The 23,936-nt window shown below is 37.6% G+C and overlaps 1 protein-coding gene across 1 annotated transcript in view; it reads right to left on the minus strand.

The window, feature by feature from the left end:
- Window positions 1-23,936, minus strand: part of GRID2 (glutamate ionotropic receptor delta type subunit 2) — a 1,449,169-nt gene that overhangs the window by 678,775 nt on the left and 746,458 nt on the right. Inside the window, exon 4 of the mRNA XM_037046096.1 lies at window positions 19,683-19,888. Coding sequence (XP_036901991.1) covers window positions 19,683-19,888 — 206 coding nt within the window. The remainder of the gene's footprint in view (window positions 1-19,682; window positions 19,889-23,936) is intronic.

Here is a 23,936-nt window from a genome sequence, read left to right on the forward strand (position 1 = left end):
CACAAATGGCCTAATCATGTTGACCAGCCATAATGACCTTCATTACCTTTAGACTAGCTCACCCCAGTGCACTCTTTTTAAAATAATTTAATGAGAGTTAGGCATATAAACTACTTTTTTATTGCATTTTTCTATTACAATTTATGTCCCCCTCTTCCACCTCCACCTCTCCCACCACACTGTTGTCCATATCCGTGAGGTCTTTATCTTCTTTAAAAATTTTTTTTTGTTCAATCCTTAGTCATAAATGAAAAGTTAGAATTTTTTTTCATATTCATTGCATACCATTAAGTATTGTCTGAGTTGGCTTTGCTATTACTTGCTGTGTGATCTGGGGTTAATTTCACAACCTCTTTTTGTCTCATTTTTCATTTTCTTATAAAAGGGGGCTAAATACAGTACCTACTTCAAGATTTGATGTAAAGATTTAGCATATTAATATGTAAAACATGCTTAGAGTAGTGTCTGGCACATAAAAAACTCAATGAATGTTAGTTGTTGCCTATGGCAACTACTTTACAAGGTTTAGAATCAACTCATATTTTTTGCCACCAATTAGTTATGACTTACCAGTTTATTTATACAATTAATTGATTTTTTTGCCTTTTCATTTATTTTGTGCTAAACATATCAAGCAGATTGATTTGCCTCAGATGGCTTTAACTTCTTAGTTAAAGTAAGAGGTAAATATTAAGTGGAAAATTTATATTTCCCCCCCGAAAAGAATTTTATAAGAACATTGCTAGAAAACAGTAAAACAACTTAGAAATGATGAGCAAATTAACAAAAACATGCAAATGATCTATTTAACTTAGGACAAAAATCTGGACAAATGCTTATACATAATCCTTTTAAATTTTTATCTACAGAATGAAAATACTACTATACCTGTCTCATTGGGTTTTTGGGGATTATACAAGATAATTTAAGAGAGCAATTAGCATAGTGTCAGATACTTGAAAAGAATCCAATAAGTGTTAGGAGAAACATGAAATGCAAATATGAACATTAAAAATTTCATCAGAACCAATTTTATGGTTCCAACATTGAGCAGTTGTACACCAGTGATTATCAACCAGGGATGATTTTAATCTACCACCACTGCCAGCCACCACCACTGATGGGAAAACTTGGCAATATTTGGAACTATTTTTTTGATTGGCACTGATGTCTAATGGGTAGAGGTAGGGATTCTGTAAAACATATTACAACACACAGGACAGCCTCCCACAACAAAGAATTATCCAGTCAAAATTGTCAGTAGTGCCAACACTGAGAAAGTTTGTCCTATGTAAACATATTTTTATTCATCTCTAAAGTACTAATCCAGTTAATATGCTTTCTTTAAACCTCTAGTCTAGACCTACTATGTAGGTATGAGCAAAATATTTAAAAAGTTTAGTTTTTCTTGTTTCTTTTTTCCTTTAAAGCTGGTAACTCACAGTTGGAAATAGATTTCTTGCTGGAAATCCCAAGCATGTCTTATATAATTTGCACTGTGGTCCCTAGAGGCAGCCTGGTCTTTCTACAGTGCTTTTTAAGTTAGTCCCTCCCCATCCTTAAGCAAGATGTCTTTTTTTTTCTGTCTCTCCATACAGTCTACTAAGCACTTATAGAAAACAATGAGTTAGAATCCACTGCTTCTACTGATCCTATAAGTGCATTCCATCAAAGTATAATTGAGCTCTCCAATTACCTTCAAAATTCTCTGTATGTTCATCCTTTTTTTGCTCCTCTTCTTCTCTTCCATTGAAATATAACATATTTATAAAACAGACCCTATTTCATTTCAATGATTCTATGTTGATTCTTTCTGTATCTTACACCTCCTCTTCCTCCCTTTCCATCTAATCTCCTTGTTCAGAAAATGTCTTCCTTGTGTAACAGGGTGCAGCCAAGATGGGGGCCCCAGATAGAATTTGGAATGTGGTCCAGAACTCAAGGTGTCCAAGAAATACTTGAAAAATATATAGGATGTCCTCTTCCCTCCCCTCCACAAGTCTGAGCTGAGGGAATGGGACACATGGAGCAAGGCCATTGAGAGCTGTTTTGCATAGCAACAGCTTTGCAGCTAACCTCTGGCATGGTCATGTAACATATCTATAACCTTTAACTGGTTTCATAGATATGTTAAATAGATTCAACCCAGGATGTAACTGGGAAGCAACTCCCCTGGTTACAGTGCCTTTGTGAGAGTTTGGAAAAGATTGGCTCCATGCCATGGGGCCACACCTGCCCAGACTTATGATGGCAGCCCAGTAAAGCTGGAAGAATACAGGAATGCTGGCAGGTATAACTGATTGTAGGAGGAATCGGAAATGGGACTGCAGAGGAAGATTGGCTCAGGGATTTAAACCTGGGTGTGGCAGCTATAAGAGGGGAGAACCACGTGGCTTTGGCAGAGTGGGGCCCCCCACAGCTTTGGTGAAAGTGAGGACTGTGTGGCTTTGGGGTGCTCCCTTTTGCCACTTGGCTGAGGCAGCAGGAGAGACTCTGCCTGGAAGAAAAGGGGTGAAAGGACTCTTGCGGTTGGGCCATGAGAAGGTGCCACATAGTTTGGATTAACTGGAGATGGCAGTGATAACACAGCTGATGGTTCAGGGAGCCCAAATTGTAACAGGGTGAAGCCAAGAGGGGGGCCCCAAAAAGGGGTTTGGAATGGGGTCCAGAACTCAAGGTGTCCAGGAAATATTAAGATGTCTTCATCTCTTTCCCCCCACAGGTGTGAGTTAGGGAAGGGACAAATGGAGCAGGGCCATTAGAGCTGTTTTGCATAGCAACAGCTTTGCAGCTAACCTCTGGCATGGTCATTTAACATATCTATAACCTTTAGCTGGTTTCATAGATATATTAAATAGCTGTGGCCATGCTCTGAGCCAGGGGGATGGAAGTGACTTCCATCCAAGATGTAACTGGGGGGCAGGTCCCCCGAGTTACAGTGCCTGCATGGGAGCTTGGAGAAGACTGACTCAGGGACATGGAGCAGCACCTGCCGAAACTTATGATGTCAGCCCTGTAAAGCTGGAAGGATATGGGAGTGCTGGCAAGTATAGCCAATTGTAGGAAGAGTTGGAAATGGGGCTGCAAAGGAGGACTGGCACAGTGATTTAAACCCAGACATGACAGCCATGTGAAGGAGAGGGAACCACAAGGCTGTAGCAGTGCAGAGAGAGAGCCACACATGCTTTTGGACAGAGTGGGGAGCCCCACAGCTGGGGGTAGAGAGAATCACTATGCACCTTTAGCAGAGAATCGCCACTCCGCTTTGCCAGAGTGGTGACCCTACCCTCTCCACAGCTTTGCAGGGAGATTTATATGGCCAGAGTGAAGACCCCTGCAGCTCTGGTGAAGGAAAGAAGAGACTTTGCCTGGAAAAGTGGGTACAAGGAACTCTTGCCAGTAGACCATGAGAAGGTGCCACATGGCTTTGGCTTAATTAGAGATCCTGCCTGGACAGCGACACACTGGATGGTGGCAGGAGCTTGGATCCCAGACCTTTGCTTCTTTTCCTGAGTTACTGTACCCTGAATTAGGGCAGGGGGAGAAGGAAGTGCTGTGGGCATCTGTGGGTAACCAAAGGGACTTTGATATTTTGATGGGGACATTGGGTCACTACTTTAAGCTGTATAGCTTTAAATAAGCTTTTTCCTTCCTTTTCACAAATCTTTGGCATTGAGAGACTTCTTTCTGATTGGCAGTGGACAATCGAGCCCAGTAGGTGGTCTGGAAGGTATTAGTATACCATCCTTGGCCGGGGGGCGGGGGGAGTCCTCTTGTTACGTAACAGTTTTTGGCTTTCCTGAGTGTGCCAAATATTGAGCCCCCACCTTGGACCTCTGTTCTGTAACAGAATCACGGACTTCTACTTCTTTTCCTGAGATACGGTACCCCCAACTGGGCAGAGGGAGGAGGAAGGACTGTGCGCGTCTGTGGGTATTCATGAAAATACTAAAGTCCTTTAGAAGACATTAAATCACTACTCTAAGTCTGTTTAGATTTTAAAACTGCATAAGTCTGTGGATATTCTAAAGGACTTTAGTCTGTATAACTTTTAAATAAATATTTCCTTCCCTTGTCACAAATCTCTGGCATTGAGAGACGTCTTTTCTCTGGCAGTGCACAGAGCAAACCTAGTGGGGGGTCCTTTTGGTAACAGTATATCGTACACCCCCTTGTCTGTTCTGTAACACTTGAAATAAGTTTCTTTCCAAAATTCAGTTCTACTTGACCTTTCTTTTTGCTTCTAAACTTGAAAGAACTACCCACTCTTAATCTCTTTTTTGATAACAACTTCTGCATTATTTACCTACAATCCTTTTTCCTTCACACTATTTAAATAAAAATGTTTTTCAAAAATCACCCATAATCATCTCATTGACAAATACAATAACTTTTCCTTAGGACTAATGGGTTCCACTCCTTCACTCCTGATTCATGTCTCAATCTAGATGTTCTAGGATAACCATGATTAAAGTTTCATTTATTACATTATCTCAAAACCTGTACACCTTCTTATGTTCCTGATTTTAAAACATTAACTTCCTTGAAACCCCACTTGAAACACAGGATCCATCTCTTTTGGCCACTTCTCAACGTCATTCCACTCACTCAATCAATTCTCAAGACTATTGATTCAAAATCACTTAGAGTTTCTTATTTATCCTACTCTACAGTTCTAAAGAATTATGCAACTAAAACTTGAAAACTTTTACTACATGTGAACATCATGCATTGTATATGGTTAATAAACACAGTCTTCAAAATAACTATAAACAGGAATTATTCTATTTTATAGATAAGGACAATAAAAATAAATAATTTTAAGTGGGTTGGCTGGGGCTACATAGCTAGTTAGGCAGAAACTGAATCCAAATTCCATGTTCATACTGCTATTGTAGTCTGTATTTTTCTTTAGGCTCGACTTTGAAAATGTTCACTTACCAATCAGTATAGGAGTCCATTCTGCATGGCATAGGCCCAGCTCCCACTTGGAAAAGCCAGTGGAAAGCGAGGTCCAATACATAGGACCCATGCCCAAAGATAGGTTCTCCCATGGAGAATCAGGCCTGCATTTTACCTAGGCTGCTTTGAGACTTGCTTTTTGCTAAAATTCCTTCACCTTGAATTGAGGCAGAAAACATTTACTGCATATCTTTAAAGTAACTTCCTAAAAGCTGTGCTAAACCTTCCAAGGATGAGTGTAACCAGTTCAACCACTTTATCCTTTGCATTCGCAAATATCCTTCTTTTTTATGCAATTAGCAACATCCTCTCCTTTGTTTTCTGTAAAGGGTAAATACCTAAAGCCAACATGTGCATAGTAAATGAGGACCATCCTCAATGTAATGTGCCCAGAAAAGCAATAAAAGCTTGTCAAGGCAAGGGTTAGGGCATTCTCCTCTTGAGAGAGTAGTCGAGGAGCTCTCCCTTGAGAGAGTGGCTGTGCTGTCTCTTTTCCTCCAAAGGACTCGGTAGTCCATGTGAATTTATCTCATCTCATTCACAGTGCCACGGACACTGCAGGCCAGTGTCTGCATCAAATCCTGTACCACCTTAATTTCCTGGTTTTGCATCCTAAAATTTTACATTAGATAGCCTGTGTCTCCTGTCTTATCCTGCTCCATGAAAATTTCCAGCTCAGTATCTTCATTCACGGAAAGATACCCTTGCACCATATTGCCTTACATCCAAATCCTAGGTATCGGTTTCATGTATTGACTTAAATGTTGCCTCATCAAGCAATATATATTTTTAAAGTAATTAGAATTTGAAGTTAATGGACTCATATGATCATATAATGTTTTTATTGTTGGGTGGACACATGAAAGTTTAATCTTTTATTTATCTTATGTTACAGTTTTGTGTACTCTATTAAAATAAGGATGTGAAAAAGGCAGGTGGTGAAAGACAAATACCATATGATCTCACCTATAAGTGGAACTTAATCAACAAAACAAACAAGTAAGCAGAATACAACCAGAGATGTGGAAATAAAGAACAAACTGATAATAATCAGAGGGGATAGGAGAGGGGAATAACGGGGAAAGGAGGGGCACGGTTGTCAGGGGACATGCATAAAAAACACATGGATGAGACCAAAGCGGGGAAGGATTGAGGGTGAGAGGTGAGGGTAGATGAGGTAGGGGGTACTTGTGAGGGGAAAGTGGATATAACTCTACCTGAACAACATAAAATATGCCAAAAAAAGGTTTGCTACAAAAATCAAATGAACCTTCCTAATTTTCTCTACCTAAGCAGTTTATTTGCTTTCTATCATCTCTATTACAGTGAGAAAAGGTATGGATAGAATTATAATATAAAAGTATCAGCTAACTTTTCAACAAAACTTCAGAGTGACTATACCTGAAATTCTGGTCCTCTACAAATATAAAATATTGATTTTGTCAGTAAGCATTTAAGGCATTGATTAAGTTCTGGGACACTGAATCCCAGTACCTCAGGTTAGCAAATAGATTTGGACCCAGCGCTCACTAAGATCCTTTTGCTGTGGCTGCGTAGGACAACAGGGTTGAGTGTAGGAATCTACATTTGGTCTGGAAATGGAAAATAAAATAACAGTACTCACAGCACACATGAGTCATTTTTACCATTGACATACTAACCAAATTACTAGAAGCTGGCATATTAAATAATTGTTAACATTTATTTGCAGCACACATACCTCCCTTGTGCTTAAAGAAATGAGGCTCATGATCTTTCTAGCCTCAAAAAGTGATGTAGAGAATGGGAGCAAATAGAAGGAGGTGCATAATTTTGAAAATTATTTCACACTGACCATGGTAAGGTGTGATAAATCGTGCCTGGTGTACTAAAGAGAACACCTTTCTATGTTTGCAGGTCCTTGCTTCCAAGTTTGATGTCTTTCTTTTCTAATAGATGAACATTGCCAAATTCTAATCCTCAAAGTTATCATTAAGTCTACTGTAATTAATCCCTTTGTTTTTGTTTTGTTCATATAATTTAGTGGAGAAAAAAATGTAAATTTAATCACTCTTGGATCCATTTATATTGTAGACTTGCTTTGATAAGACCATAGAAAGTTATAATATAAATTTTTTGTAGGAGCCAAGACTTCTGTGTTACCTCATAAGAAGTAAAATGTTCGTATACTTCTAGATGTGGGTAACTTTACACACTATCTACACACTTCATTTGATTACATTTTAGATAACAAGTTTGTTTTCTTTATTTTCATTCCCCGTTGGGAGGTGAAGAGAGTAACATAACTCTTTCCTCTCTTTAGCTTTTATTATTTTATATATTTTATGTTTACAACTTGTCCTTAGTAGTCTGTATGTTCCTTGGGGGTTAAAACCATGTATCATTCATGATTGTATTTCTAGTGACACTTTCCACATTGCCTTGCTCAGAATAGCTTTGAACATGCTGTGTGAAAGAATGAATAAATGAATAATGAATTAGAGAAGAACTTCAATTCCCTTAAATTAAAGGTTAAAGCAATTGTGACTTTTATGTTTCAAGTAAGAGTACAATCCTCACTATGTTTGGGGATTTTCTTGTTCAACTTTGTTTCAATAAATGGAATAGAAAGAAAATGTTGAACCCATTCAAAAAACCTCACAGAAAAGAACACCTAGCAAATAAGATGCTGGAAAGGCAAAAACTGTTAAACTAACTTTAGGCTAGTAGAATTAGTTAGAAGTAAACTATCAAACAATATCAGTATCCTAAATCAGTTGCTGGAGGAGAGAGGTGAGTCGAATCTGTCTTATTTGGAAATTTGGACTCACGGGAACTGGATTCGTAGGCACCTAGTTCTCTGCTTAGTACCCACCTTCTGAGAGTTACAGAGAGCACCAATCAGAAAATTTAGGTCTGATGCTCTGTCAGGCCTCATTACTAGAGGCAAGAGCTGCTATCATTATTTTGATGAAGTGGAAAGTAAAATAAATTTAAAACTTCCTCATTTGCAAAAAAAATCCAAAGGTATACATACGTTGGCTAGTACAAAACTGCCATTCAATTCAATATAATATTAAAATAGATAAAAAGCTAAGATTTGGGAGCAGTTCAGTCATAATAAGTAACTGTGACACAAGAAAACTTCAATTGAGTCAATAATGAAGTGTTCATCTGTTAGAGGGTTTTTTTCCCCAAGTCTAGTTAAATTAAAATTATTTTTTTCTCATAGAATTCCATGCTATTGTAAAAACCATATCCATATACAGCCGATAAATTTTTGAGCAACTGGCTACTAGCTGCTACTTGATGACCCATGATTATTGGGCCTCTGAAAAGAATTGCAACTTTTATTATAGAATCCAGCACTGTTAACTTTTGTTATCACAGAATCATAGAAATATTTTTATTGCAGTGAAATCATCAGTATAGTCTTTCATTCTCTCCAAAATCACATGCTTCATGTTAGAGAGAAAAAACACAATATAGACACAAGATGCTCTACAGGAATAATGGCCCCATACTTCCCAATCTACTAACACCCATTTTATTCACTGGTGCAGGAAACATTTAAGATTCTTTTCCATTCAAGAAACACTGATCCTTTGGTGAAAGGAGTAGCAGATACTATGTGAAAAATAAATATATCTCTTCATCTAACACCTACCATACAAAAGAATCACTTTCAGATGTACTTCAGATTTAAATGTAAATGATAAAAAAATTCCTAGAGAAAAATACAGAGTATATCTCATGATCTTGGGATAAAAGACTTTCTTAAAAAAAAACAAAAAATGCTAACTATAATAACAACAAATTAATAACCTGGACTACTTTACAAACAGGAATTTACAGTAATCAAAATCACCATTTATAAACAACAAACAATGGGAGAAGGTACTTAAAATATATTCATTTGGCAATAGACTCTTATCATTAATAAATATAGAACTCATACAAACTGAGAAAAATAAATAAAAATGACTTGAATAAGCACTTTATAAAAGAAAAATATATCAAAAAATCAATAGATAAACAAAAAAGTATATCAAGAATATACAAGCTGAAAACAAAATATGAATTTAATATATACTCACCATTATAAATAAAATGAAGGTAGAAAATAAGTATTGGTGAGGTACTGGAAAATTGAAATGTTGCCAGTGGCTACTAATAGGAGTCCAAATTGGCATAAATACTTTGGAAAACTAGCTGTTAGCTCACATTAATAAATGACACACCTTCTGCATGCCTCTTGAGTTAGCAATTCCATTTCTAAGTATAGACTCAACTAAAATTTTGTACATACACAGAGATGTGCATAGAACCACTATTTGTAATAGGCAAAACTAGAAAAAGAAATCATCAACATAAGTTATAGAAACTGTGGCTTATTATACAATGAAATACTTTGAAGCAATTAAAATGAATTAACTTTTCCTACATATTTGAACATGAATAAACCTAATAAACATACTGCTGAGCAAAAGGGAACAGGCAAAACAGTGCACACAGATTTTATTTACTAACAGTATAAAATCAATCACAACTGGTTTATTGTTGTAGCAGTCATGATGGTGGCTCTCTTTGAGTAGTTATAACCAGGTGGAGCACAGCAGAGGAATCTGGGAGAACTAGTTATGTTCTGTTTCTTGATCTGACTGCTGGTTGTATGGAAATTAGTTGGGTTGTACAGATAAAAAATGCACTGTTCTAATGTATATTATATTTCAATAAAAAGTTTACTTTGAAAATGCATAGCAGTCATTTACAATCACAGTATTATTAGAAAGACCTTCATGCAATGGGTGCATTGTGGGGAAAAAATACTGCCATATGTTTCCTTTAAAAATAGCATTACACTGGCCTCGTATTAAAAACTGTACATTGCATAATGTCTCCAAATAATTTTGTTTTGGTAACAGCAGAGTTATTTCAATAGCTCTTAAATAACTACCACTGTAATTTGAACATTCAGGGTACCCCTTTGTTGATGAAGAAACTTTGTTTATCCAGCCTTGGCTGGTGTAGCTCAGTGGATTGAGCATGGGCCTGCGAACCACACGATCGCGGTTCAATTCCCAGTCAGGGCACATGCCTGGGTTGCGGGCCAGTTCCCAGCAGGGGATTCACAAGAAGTAACCATACATTGATATTTCTCTCCTTCTCTCCTTCCCTTCCCCTCTAAAGATAAATAAATAAAATCTTAAAAAAAAAACAACTTTGTTTATCCAGTGAGACAAGATCCCTTCCGTTGTTTCCTAACCTTCCTGAAGGCTCATTTCATTCAAGCTGCTTATATATTTGAGGTAAGTAACTTTGCCTTTTTGTTGTTTGACAAGATTGAAGTTCTCTAGGATATACTACAATGGAATAAAAATGATCTCATCCAGTATGTTTAAGGAATAAAAACTAATACCCTTCCTTCTCTTGTTGAAGAATAAAATCCTTTCATGTAACAGTAGGGTTCCTTTCTGAAAACTTGAAAAATGCAAATACAAAATGATATTCATTACCACGTAAGTAATAAAACCTCTTGTTTTTAAATAATTGATTTTCTTATTTCAAACCTGAAAACCAAAAGCTATGACCAACTTATAAGTGATATTTGTAACCTCTGGAAATGGTATAACTTATATAGCATTCAATATAATATTTTTTCTATATAAAACATTGTTTTTCAAATTATCCCAATATATATTTAAATAAAAGCATGTGAGTATTCCTGTTTCACCATATTCATTTTAAGGACACTTATACATGTCCTGTATTAGCAGGTAGATTTACTCAGCTAAGAAAACCTGCAGTATTTTCTTAAAGCTTTGAATGAGAGATGGAGCATTAACTCTAAATATGTAATGCATTAAATTTCTAAGACTTCAAAGGGAGCAAAATTAATTCAATGCCACATAACTGCTCCAGGGACAGAAAAAAGATACAAACAGAATCAATATGGTCATTTTCCCCCTTAGAAATTAAATGACAATGCTAAATGAGTCATTTTTTAAACTTAAACTTTTTACTTTTAAATTAGTATATCCCTTGAATATTTCAACAACTTTCCATGACAACCTGTAAAGTATAGGAAGCAATAAAAGTCGGAGTTCCACTATTACCCCACATTTTTTTAACCAGAATTTCTCCCTCTACCTCTTCCTCTCTTAGATGCCTGACTGTCTCTATCCTACTTGTGACCTTTAGTTCCTCTACCTTTCCTATTACCCCAATCCATCAGTTTCTTTCTATCTTCACTTGCCTTTCTATCCATCATATAATTTAAGGTAAGTCATTTCTACAAATACATCTTTTAGGATCCAGCAATGCTGTATCCCCTTTGACCTTCTAACAACTTACTTTACCAGTTTCAAACTGTGTGCGTCCCTTACCATTGACTACCAGCATTAGCTGCAAAGGAGTTGAGCGATGCTGCAGGAAGTGAGAGACCAATATTGATTAGACCTAGAGGGGGTTTTAGTTTTTATAAATGTAAATTTGGAATTTGGACAAAATGTTACATGCTGTACTTTCCAAATCTAAAATGACATAAATCAATACATTTCCTAAAAATTGTAGCAGTGGTTCTTAAAAATACTGTATGTTTGTTTAGTTTTAATTTCTAAAAATGTGAAAGACCATTCTGGAACTTACAACTCAAGAAGGTTAAAGGAAGCAACCCAAAAACCCCACCAAAATATAAAGAATTGGATAGGTATATAAACCAACAACCCCAAGGAAAAAGGGAAAAAGGCCATAAGAAAATTGTCTTAAAATAAATTACTGAAAAAGAAAAACACCCCTGGCTGGTGTGGCTCAGTGGATTGAGTGCTGGACTGTGACCCAAAGGATCACTGGCTCTATTCTCTGTCAGGGCACATGCCTGGGTTGCAGGCCAGGTCCCCAGTAGGGGGCACGAGAGAAGCAACCACACAAATCTCACTGATGTTTCTCTCCCTCTCTTTCTCCCTCACCTCCCCTCTGTCTAAAAATAAATAAATAAAATATTAAAAAAAAGAAAGAAAAACGGATGAAGTAGTGATATCTGATGAAGATGGTAGGAAGAGACACAGACTAGATACCATTACAAGGGGCAGAGCAGACAGCCCTCTATCCTGCAAGTCCTAGAAATTTTGATACTTGCAAACGCCAAGTCAAATGGAGGGCAGAAGTAAGATGGAGACCTGAAAAGTTGGGGAGTGCTGTCAATTTGTCAGTTCTTTTTACTTGCAGTGGTTATTATGTTCTATAAATTTCTCATGCATACTGAATTAGTAAATACTGAACCATACTCCTAGGGAAAATATAGGGTTTGACTCCTACAAGCCTTGCTACAATAAAATACTACAGATTGGGTAGTTTAACTCAGCAAAAAATTACTTATCACAGTTCTGGCAGCTAGTAAGTCCAAAATGAAGGTGTCCGCATAACCCTTCCCTGGGTGCACTTCTCATTGTATTTCTCCATGGTGGAAGGGGAAGGGCTAGGGATTTCTGAGGAGTCCCTTTAGCCTTTAGAATAGCACTAATCCTGTTTATGAAGGATCCACCCTCATGATTTAGGCACTCACAAAGGCCCCACCTTTTGACACCATCACATTAGGCAAAGGATTTCAACATACAAATTTGGGGGGGACACAAAATATTCAAATAATAGCATCTTGAGCCATTATTGTTGAATTCGTGGCCAATGGTGCTATAACTCAAGCCTGAATGTATCTTATCTAACACAAGTACTTTTTCAGCAAGAAGCATTGCAGCCTGCTTCTGCCTAGGAAGGTGGATGGAACTTCAGCACTTCATTTGGAGTCCATTTTAAACAGTGAAATCACCAAGAAAGGGCACAAAAAATACAAAAAGGACAAAAAAGGACACATTTACAAAATAAAAGTTGAAACAAGAATGCAGAGCATGGCTTTGTTTGACCTGAGCTGGGAGTGTGGGGAATCGGTAACTCAAAATTTTTACAGTTCTGTAAAGGACCATGAAGGTGTCTCTAGTATTACTTTTGCAGTTACAAATAAATTTTAATAAGTCGGTGAATCTGCAAATGCAGAATCAGTAAATAAGGAGGATCAACTCTACTTAAGTGCATGCTGATTTTCTCACACAGTCTCCTGAATAACATCCCTGAAAGCTGACATTCATTCTTAAACACACATATGTTCAAGTAGAACTGTTTTCTGAAGACTCAAGTGGACTTCTTGGGAAAAATGGGGCAACTAATGTTGGCATTATTATCCTAGAGCAAAGATCTTACATAAACACACACACAAAATCTAATATTACCTCCGATTAGTTGACAATGTCCCATTTGCTCAATTTAAAGGCAAGCTTTTCAATGGACAAACTAAAAGCCTGTTTTCATATGCACAACTTTTAATAAATTTATTATTGATTTGTCCTTAAATATGAAAACAATGGCAATATGGAAAAGATTAAGATAAAACAAGGAAAAATACCTTATATAAGACAGATAATTTAAGAACATACTAGAACTTAAAAATCCTAAGCAGTAATTTTTGAGAACTTAAAGAAAATATTTTAGAAGTTAAAATAAAAAAGACAAGGCTTTATCAAGCACCTAGTAAAATGGATGGTTAAAAAAAATAAGCCAGTTAGATGCACTGTTGTGAAATTTAAAAACATTAAGCTTCCTAAAAGGTTTCCAGTTACAAATCACAAACCACCTTCAAATAAATAAGGATCAGACATCCACTGAGTTTCTTAGCAGCCAACTAAGTGCCAGACTAGAATACAATAATGCTGTTGACGTTCTGAGGCAAATCACTTTTAGCCTAGGGGTTTATAATTAGCCGATTTATTCATGAACGATTAAGGTAGAATAAATATATTTTCATTGAAAAAAATGAAGAAATGATAAATTCTACCTTTACATACTTTTTCTTAAGAAGTAACTTGTGGATATTCTCCAGCAAAATAAGCAACTAGAAGACATGAAATCCAGGAATTAACGCATCTGATCCAGATGAGTGATGAAGGAAGTGCCAGAAACAGGGCAGGAGAGACAGGCCTCGGGAAGGGAAGGCTCGAAGCAGGAAACAGAGATGTAGGGGACTTGTTATCAAAGATATCCATTTAGAATTCCAGAAGCCAACAAAAATAAAATGAAAAAAAGTAAGAATAGTTATAACTCAAACAAAGAATCTAAAACTGAGTAAAAAAAAAAAAAACCTAAATCATAGCAATACTTCACTGGGCAGAAAAAACATTGATAGTGTTTAAAACAAGCACATTTATGGAATTCCAACTTTTATGGCTACAGATTAGAAAACCGATGCTCTAACATACCCAGTATGAAAGTAAAACTGTGGACTGCGGAAGTCGGCAGGTAGAGGGGTGACCGATGTGTGGACACTGTCCTCTCTGTAGTAGACAGCACAGGTGTGAAGGTGTAGCTATGTTACTTAAAATTATTTAAAATCATGTTACATTGAGAAGAGTTGTGAGTATTAGTGAAGCAAATGAACTAAATCTTCATTTTATGATATCAGAAAGGAATTCAGTGGGAGATAAAATAATAGGTCAACTAATAATATTCATCAGAATAAGTAAAATAGGATAAAAATGCAAGAGCTAAGAGCAATTCCATCTATTAACAAAATACTGTATAGCTATTAAAATTATAAAGAACACTTCCTATATATCAATTAAATGTGTCTCTAGATGTTACTAAGTAACAGAAATCCAGGCACAGAGCTTGTACCTCATACACCATTTGTGTAAGAAACAGTAAAGGCTGTGTGTGTGTTTACGCATGTGTGTGTATGTGTACACGGGAATGCCACACAAGACACATTATTTGACTCCTGATAGGAAAATCAGGTGCTTAAGGAATAGTGTCAGGAGTTTATCCTTTAGAACCTTTAATTTTTTAAATAATCATGAAACATAATCATAGGGATGCAAAGTACAGCGTAGAGAATACAGTCAATAATATTGTAATGGCTATGTATGGTGCCACGTGGGTATTTAAAGCATTAGAGGGATCACGTTGTAAAGCATGTGATTGTCCAACCACCTTGTTGTACACCTGAAACTAATACAAAATAGTATTGAATGTAAATTGCAATTGAGAAAGAAGAACCTTTTAAATTGAAACCATGTGAATATATAGAGTCATTTCAAAAGTGAATACAAATTAAATTTTAAAAATTAAAATTAAGTAATTTTTCTGAAAAGAATAACCAAGGTGAAAAGAGGTGAGCCATGGAACTCCCATTTTTTGTTATAAAACCCTCGGTTGTATTTGGTTTTTAAACCGTTTCTTTCTCTTTCCCTCTCCCTCCCTCACCCCCACAAACTGAATTGTTTACCTATTACTGTCTGCCTAATGAATTCTTACTCATTTTGAAAATTCTTGTGAAGCAAATTCTCTTTGAAATATCCTGACTCTGCCCAAGTTCCCTGCTGAGTTAGTCAGTTCTATGGGATTTTAGAGTACCATTTACCTATTAGTATTACAGCATTTTTGTTTCACATTTCATTATCTCATTATATGCCTGTCTCCTCTCCTCTACTAGACTGTGATGTTTTAAGTCAGGAATTATTCTTTGTGTCTTCAGACTTTTGATGATGCCTGCCTTTTGAATTCCATGCTACTTGGTTTTTTTTTTTTTTTTTTAATTTTTTTTAAAGGTACGACACTTTTAAAAAAGATTTTATTTATTTATTTATTTTTAGAGGGGAAGGAGAAGGAGAGAAACATCAATGTATGGTTGCCTTTCGTGCATCCCCTGCTGGGAGTTGGCCTGCAGGGAACTGGCCTGCAACCCAGGCATGTGCCCTGGGAATGGAACCGTGATCCTCTGATTCGTAGGCCCGTGCTCAATCCACCGAGCTACACCAGCCAGGGCCGCTACTTGGTTTTTAAATGAATTACTTTTAGTGCTGGAGGTCAGCCTATTCCCTAAGTGGGGAAATTCTTCCAGAAGGCATGGGCGGAGTCTGAGAGAGCTAACTGAGAAACAGGAACCACAATACATGTCAGACGACGGTGTAGCCAACAGGCTAAGCATGGGGAAGGTAGTGGGTTCACATTCTTTCTGTCATTCCTACTTCACTGCTGGAGTTCGTGGAATAAATTTAATCCGCAGTTTGGATACATAAAATCAGTGATTGTGAAAGACAATTGAGTAGGACAAAAATGGTGGCTGGGTAGAGGAAGAGAGAGAGGTCCCTCGGGAAAACCACAAACATAGATTTCATGTGTATGAGAACAATGATACGAGTAGACTATTACAAGTATCGAAGTCCAGTTAGGGAAAGGGGCATGGTCACAATGCAAATCAAGATTATATTGGTTAGTTGATTATCAATAATATAAAGATGGCCAAATAAAATTCCTTTGAAAAAGTCTGGACTGATTATACCTATCTGAAATTTTATCTACCAGCAATTTCTTTATCAGAGCTTCATGAGGGCTAATACTCTGGGATCTGGTCTCACCAATTATCCTCTGATCTTCAACCTGCCATTTGTCACTGGGTGCTTTCTTAGAGCCTCTGTAAAGGAGCTTCAGTTTTTTTCCCCCAAGAAACAAAATGAATTTTTCCGTTTCTGATATCCGTTAACATTTTTTAAAAACTATCCATTCATTTTTACTTTCATCACCAAACTCCTTGAGTAGTCAACATACCCAACTTCCATTAATTCACTACATGACCATTTGCAACTTTTCTCTAGTCTCTGCCATTCTTAGGAAATTTTTGGTTCCTCAATGTAAATACCTTTTTCTAAGTCCCATCCTAAAATGCTTAACTCTAATAGCTATCTTTTGTTCTACACACTTAAGACCCATAACATACCACTATGTGGGTTATCTCCCTACCTTTGAGACTATCTTTTGTCCCTTGTCTGTATATTTTTTTACACTTTGCAAAATTAGTAGAGCTTTCCTGAAATTTCGCTTATAGCCCTTCCTCCTTTATCCTCTGTACGTTCACCTTCAGAAATATCTCCCATGTGCAAGGTTTTAAAGGCATCTCTGTGCCAAAAAAATCTTTTATCTAAGACTTTTCTGTGATACTACCTCTTTCTAGCACTTTTCACTCCAACATTTTGGTCTATTCATTTTATTTTTCTTTTCACCATAATATTCATTTTATTTTTCTTCTCACCACATATTTACCACACAGAAATCTGTCTTTTAATTCACAAATCAATGTGTTATTGCTAAATAACTACACTTCTGGGCTTTTCAATCTAATATGCGTCAGGCCTTATTTTATGGACGATTTGTCAGCAATATCAAGTTGGTATTATTTTCCCCTTTGCTTTTGTGAAAGCTTTTGTACTTTTGTAGTTTTTTCAATCTGTCTTTTACCCTACAAGCTTAAGTTTTTCTCGGTTTCCTTTGCTAGATCTTATTTCCCTGCCTGTGCTTGTTCTTCAGTATCGTGCGTCCCCTTACTTGAACTATTCCTTCTTTACACATTGTAGTGCTTTCCATATATGTATCTGTCTTAGGCTCTGAGCTCTCTCCAGTATTTGAATAATGGATGCAACTGCTTACTGCATATCTATAACTTGAGCATGAGGAAAAGCTCTGAGGATTAAATAACATACTCAACCCGTCCATTCCCAGACCAGCTCTTCCTCATATATTGCCTCACATCTATATTTGCCTCCATGCCATGGTAAAAGTCTCTACACCCCCTCTTCTTCAAGGCACATCTTAGGATATCTCATTAATCTACATTACAAATTTAGTACGTTGAAATCAATGTATTATTCCCATTTTACTGATGATAAAATCGAGACTCAGAAATATTAACTAATTTGCCAAAACAGCATGCCCATAAAGTGGCTGAGATAGACTTGTATTTCTCTGTTATACACCACATCTTTTTTGTGAATTCTTACCTAGGACACTAAGGCCAGTTCAAAGGTGCCTTCTTCTTTTTATGGTTAAATAAATGGGAAATTTTATGTTAGATACATTTCACCACAATAAAAATATATAAGGGGAGGGTTGACATTTATCATGGTGGTTCTTAGTGTATTTGTAGACCTATGTGAGTGAAATTTCTAGCTCAGGAGTTATGCCTGAGTTAATGGTGGATACTCAAAGTCCAGCACCAAAGGAGGAAAGAAACAAAGAAGATTTGGAGCTGTGTCTTGAAAAGCTGAGTGATGAGAGACAGTGGTATCTTACATAAGAGAGATTTTAAAAATTATTATTCTGGAACTCAAGTACAAACTTGGTTAGTCCCTTTTTTGCTGTAAAAATATGGGATTTTATCACCTGCTGTGGAGGGGCAAAGAGGAAGGCTGGCCATAGCCTTGGCAAAGGGTTTTCTGGCAAGTTTTGCACACGTTTGGATGCAGGGTATGGTTTGTTGAGGGATATGTAGGAGCTGGGTTTGGAAAGGCAAGTGAAGGTATATGGGGGAGGCCTTCATTCTCAACTCAGAGAATGTGTTTTGAGCCTGAGAGACTGAAAGTCCCTGAGCAGAGCAGTGCCATAGGAGAGAGTGGGTTGAGGAGGATGACCTCCCAGGGACCAGCTTAATGAAGCCTTCCCAGATGCTTCAACCTGATTTATTAATAGTTATAAGATGCCAATTTATAGTACATGTCTTTGTGCATTTCCCTTCAATCTTCTAGTATATTTTGGGTTTCTTAAAGGAAAGAATCAACTCCTGTAAAATAGAAAATATTCTTTGAATTGTAGAAAAATCTGGTTGTTTAATTTCCTAAACTAGAAAAAGACTAAAGCTCTATATTTGTTCTTAAACTACATAAAAAAGTTCTCTATTAAAACAAAAATGGTAGTATTGGTATTTTCCCAAAAGTTTTATTCTATTAGTGATTTATATTCTACTTTAGTCCCTTGACACCAATTATATTATAGAGTGTTACAGAACTTCTAACACATTCTTAATTTGGAGGCCTTATAGCAGTACTTTAGGAGCTAAAGAAAGCATAATAGGGAAGTGAGAAAAAAGTATTACTCAAAGCCACCAAAATTAAAAACACTAATAATAAAACCCATGTGAAAGTGTGCAATGTCATGGCCAGTTCTAGCACCATTAAACTGTAAGGCAAATGACCTGACAGTAATCCTTTGCGAGGCAATAGCAAGCATTATAGAACACAGAGATGTTACACAAATCATTAAAATGTCTTAATTGTATTTTGACAAAGGTTTGAAGCTTCTAGCCACATAAAGAGGTACAATTAAAATTTTGAGGCTGTAGTACCATATAATGTATAGTGGTCACCACTTTGCAGAGTTTCAGAGAGTTTTAATAATTTGTCTTGGTACAGAGTTCACAGAGCAGAAGTAAATTTGCTATATGTTTTTGTAAAAGTAATCGTGTTCAGGCAGCAATAGCCCGATTCAAATAAATTTTTTTCAGAAGTAGAATTTTAACCTGCAAAAATATTTAAGGATTAGTTAGAGAATTTTGCACTTTTGAATTCATTCTTGAGCTTGTTAGAATCATTGAGGTCAACAGCACTTGTAAACCATTATAAGATTTCTTAAAATCATCCTGGGTACATATATAGATGCAATCATTCAATCATTTTCAGCAATTAACTAGACAGTGCAGGGTACATGCAATGAGCCAGGAGTTCATGGTGCTGCTACCTCCACTAGTGTTAATCAGAGTTGTGTACCTAATTCCCTCTTACTGCTCTTAATTTTCAATACCTCTGAAGGGTCTATTTCAACACATTTAATTTCACACTCTAACCCCACCCCTTGGTAATTTTCCTTACCTCAGTAATGAAGGATTTGGCTGTGGCGGGATTCATAACAAGGATGGCTCGCCTAAGAGTGTCTCGATAGCGATTCAATTCCTCTATTCTCATGGTATCAAAGAGAGTGGTGATCATTTTATTGATGTTGTTTTCTACCTTTTGCAGTGCAACATCCATCCCCTGCTGAGACACTTTGTCCAAAAACTCCTGTATTCCACGGATATCTAGGAGCAACAAAATTCCATCAAAGTGTGAATTAGAGCACAGAAGGGAGATAAGAGCTATTTCATTTATATCAGAATAGTTTATTGTTCAACATTGTAGGCTGTCTAGCACTACAAATTAAGTAGCAGGTAAAACTCTGATATATGTTTTAGGTTTAGTGTGATTTAATGTGTTTACATAAAGATGTAGAGATTATTATTTTTATTTATTTTTTGTTTTACTTATTTAAAAAATATAATTTGTTGATTATATGCTATTACAGTTGTCACAATTTTCCCACTTTCTCCCCTCCATCAGGTACCCCCCTTCATTCCAGCAATCACCCCCCCTGACTTAGTTCATGTCCAAGTGTCATGCATATAAATTCTTTGGCTTCTCCATTTCCTATACTATTCTTAAACTCTTCCTGTCTATTTTGTACCCACCAATTATTCTTCTTAATCCTTACCTCTTTTTCCCCAATTTCCCCTGTCTCCCTCCTAGCTGATAGCCCTCCAAATAATTTCCATATCTATGCTTCTCCTCCTGTTCTAGTTGTTTGCTTAGTTGTGTTTTGTTTGTTTGTTTTTAGATTCAGTTCTTGGTAGTTGTGAATTTGTTGCCATTAATTTTAATGTTCCTAGTTTTTATCTTTTTTTTTTAGATTTTATTTATTTATTTCTAGACAGGAAGAGGAAAAGAGAATGAAAGGGAGAGAAACATCAATGTGTTGTTGCCTTTCCCACGCCCCCTACTGGGGACTTGGCCCACAACCCCAGCATGTGCTGTGACTGGGAATCAAATCAGAAACCCTTTGGTTTGTAGGCTGGCACTCAATCCACCGAATCACACCAGCCAGGGTTGACCTTCTTCTTTTTCTTAAATAAGTCCCTTTAACATTTCATGTTACATTTCATGTAACAATAGCTTGAAGATGATGAACTCCTGTAGCTTTATCTTGTCTGTGAAGCACTTTATCTGCCCTTCCATTCTAAATAATAGCTTTGCTCGATACCACAGTCTAGGTTGTAGGTCCTTGCTTTTTATCACTTTGAATACTTCTTTCCAGCCCCTTCTAGCCTGCAGTTTCTTTTGGGAAATCAGCTGATAGCCTTATGGGAACTTCTTTGTAGGCAACTCTCTGCTTTTCTCTTGCTGCTTTTAAGATTCTCCCTTTATTGAACATGGGCTTGTGAAACAAAGGATTGAGGTTCAATTCCCAGTCGGGGCATGTGCCTGGGTTGCAGGCCAGTTCCCAGCAGGGGACACATGAAAGGCAACCATATGTTGATATTTCTCTCCCTTTCTCTTTCCCTTCTCCTCAAAGATAAGTAAATAAAAAAATCTTTAAGAAAGATCCTCTCTTTATTTTTAACCTTTGTCAGTGTAATGAGTATGGAATGCGGTTCAGAGTAGAGTGTAGCCTGAGAGATCCCAGGGACCCTCACAAGTCAAGCTTGGGATCTGGGAAAAGCAGCAACGCAGGGATTGAGAGTTATTTTACATATCAATAACATCAAGCCAGCTTCATAGTCTGCTTGGGCCAGGGAGATAGGCATCACTTTGACCTGTGGTGTAGCTGAATGGCAGCTCCCCTCAGTCACAGCACCCGTGGGAGAACTTGGAGATGGTTCACTCCATGCCAAGGGCCCACACTTGCCCTGACTAACAGTGGTAGCGGAGAAAGGCTGAAGAAACCAGACTACCAGCAGGTATAACTCAGTGTGGGAGGAGGCAGAAGTTGGGTTATGGAAGAAGATTCATGCCAGGATTTAAACCCAAGTGTAGCAGCCATGCTAGCTAGGGCTTAACCACACAGCTTTTGGGAGTGGGGAGGGGTCTCAATTGACCACAGGCCTAGAAAGCAGGAAAGCAAGACGTAGCAGCCGTGTGAAGCTCTCTCTCCTGGCCTGGTGGTTAGAAAGGATGCAGAAGGATTCCCCGGTCTGCCATGAGGATGCAGTTTTGGATTAACAATGGGAGCCCAGGCGAGCTACGGACTTCTGTTTTCTTTTCCTGAGGTATGGTACCTCCTGACTAGCCTAAATTGGCAAAAGAAGGCAGGAGTGAGTGTGTGTGTGGGGGGGTGTTTTAAAGGGACTTTGAGATTTAACGGAAATATTCTGCCATTACTCTAAACCTATATAACTTTTAATTAAATAATTCCTTTACTTTTTACTAAACTCTGGCATTGAGAGCCACAATTCCTATCAGCAACAGGCAAAAAGAATGTAGAATAACAGAAGACCCCCAGAGGCAGGGGTATTTTCTGTAACATCATTTTAATTATGATGAGCCTTTGTGGGTCCTCTTTGGGTCCAAATTTTTGGGACTCTCTGTGCTTCCTGGATGGTATGTTTATTTCCTTCACCAAATTAGGGAAGTTTCCTTTCATTATTTTTTCAAATAAGTTTTCCAGTTTCTTGCTCTTCCTCTTCTCCTTCTGGCAAACCTATGATTCAGATGTTGATGTGTTTGGGGATATTCCAGAGGCTTCTTATACTATGCTCATTTTTTGAATTCTTGTTTCTTCTTTCTGTAATGTTTGAATGCTTATTTCTTCCTTATGTTCCAAATCATTGATCTGAGTCCCAGCTTCAGGGAGGCCCTTCACTGTTTGTTCCCTGGAGATTTTTCTTTATTTCACTTGGCATAACCTTTCTTTTCCTCTATGTTGTTGCTGTACTCACTGAGTTCTTTGAGGATCTTGATCAACAGTGTTATAAACTCTGCATCTGATAGGTTGGTTATCTCCATTGTTTAGTTCTTTTGGGGGGGGTTTGTTCCATTCTTTCATTTGGGCCATATTTCATTGTTTCCGCAATTTGACAGCCTCCCTGTGTTTGTTTCTGTGTATTAGGTGCTTTGACTCCCTGTCTTAGTAGCATGGCCTATTGTAGAAAAGGCACCTGTAAATTGTGTGGGGTGGGGCTGTAGGCAATAGCCTGGGCAGGGCCAACCTGCTTCACTGCTTTGTGGCTCTTTGTGGGGTAAGGACTTGGAAAGGACTTGTCACTGCCTGGCTTTTGGAAGTTTGCCCAGCACTCCCCCTGTTTCCAGCCAGTTCACCCATTCCTGGTGTACAACTGGCACCCTTCCAGCTGTTGCCCTGGTGCTGAATCCCAGAGTAGGTGGGTTTGCATACATCCTAAGACTCTGCAGGCCCTTTAAGCAGAGTATCCTGAAAATCCAGTAGTTTCTTCCACTGTCCCAAACCCCACTGGTTTTTACAGCCAGAAGTTATGAGGATCTAACTTTCCAGAGCGGGAATCCTGGGCTGTGTGGTCTGGCCTGGGGTGAGATCACTCACTCCCGACATGTCCCCTCCCAATTTTTACCCGCCACACTGAATGTGGGACCACCTGTTCCACTGCTGTTGCCACCTCTCTGTGCCACCCTGTGTCTCCTGACTCTTCACCCATCTCCACGTCTCTGTCCCTCCTACCTATCTGAGTGAATGTGGCTTCTTCAAATCCTTGGCTGTCGAACTTCCATACAGTTCGATTTTCTGACAGTTCTGGGTGTTATTTGTTTTAAGGTTCAGTTGTAATTCTGTCTGTGGTTGCAAGAGGAGGCAAAGCATGTCTACTTATGCCTCCATCTTTACCGGGAGATGCAGACATTATTATTTTTAAAGTGAATGTCTTTCTCTTCACTGAGCGTTCCGAGTTATCTCACCTGTGGGACATGTTAGGCCAGGCTCCTCACTTGCCTAAAGGAAACATGAGATAAGGCAAGTGCATCCCTTATTTTCCTCAGCATTAAAAGTGATATCAACCTCAGGGGAAACATGGATATCACTTATGGCAGTTGAATTTGAATCAAGATTACTAACATTTATTAAAATAAGGTGACAATATCACTAAACTTGACACTTACAACCTAAATAGAGAGTTTTGAGAAGTTATCTTTAAAGGGTCACAGGTCACTTAGACCACAAATAGCTTCATTTTCGTCTATTGCATGAGAACCACTTCTTTAGCTCAAATCTGGCAAACTTAATAGGGGACAATTTTCTTGTTAGAAGTATGGGGAATGTACTTTGCACGTAAAACAAATTTTAACAAG

The sequence above is a fragment of the Sturnira hondurensis genome, unplaced genomic scaffold (assembly GCF_014824575.4).
Source record: "Sturnira hondurensis isolate 20B ecotype Veracruz unplaced genomic scaffold, ASM1482457v3 Scaffold0004998, whole genome shotgun sequence".
Taxonomy (NCBI): domain Eukaryota; kingdom Metazoa; phylum Chordata; class Mammalia; order Chiroptera; family Phyllostomidae; genus Sturnira; species Sturnira hondurensis.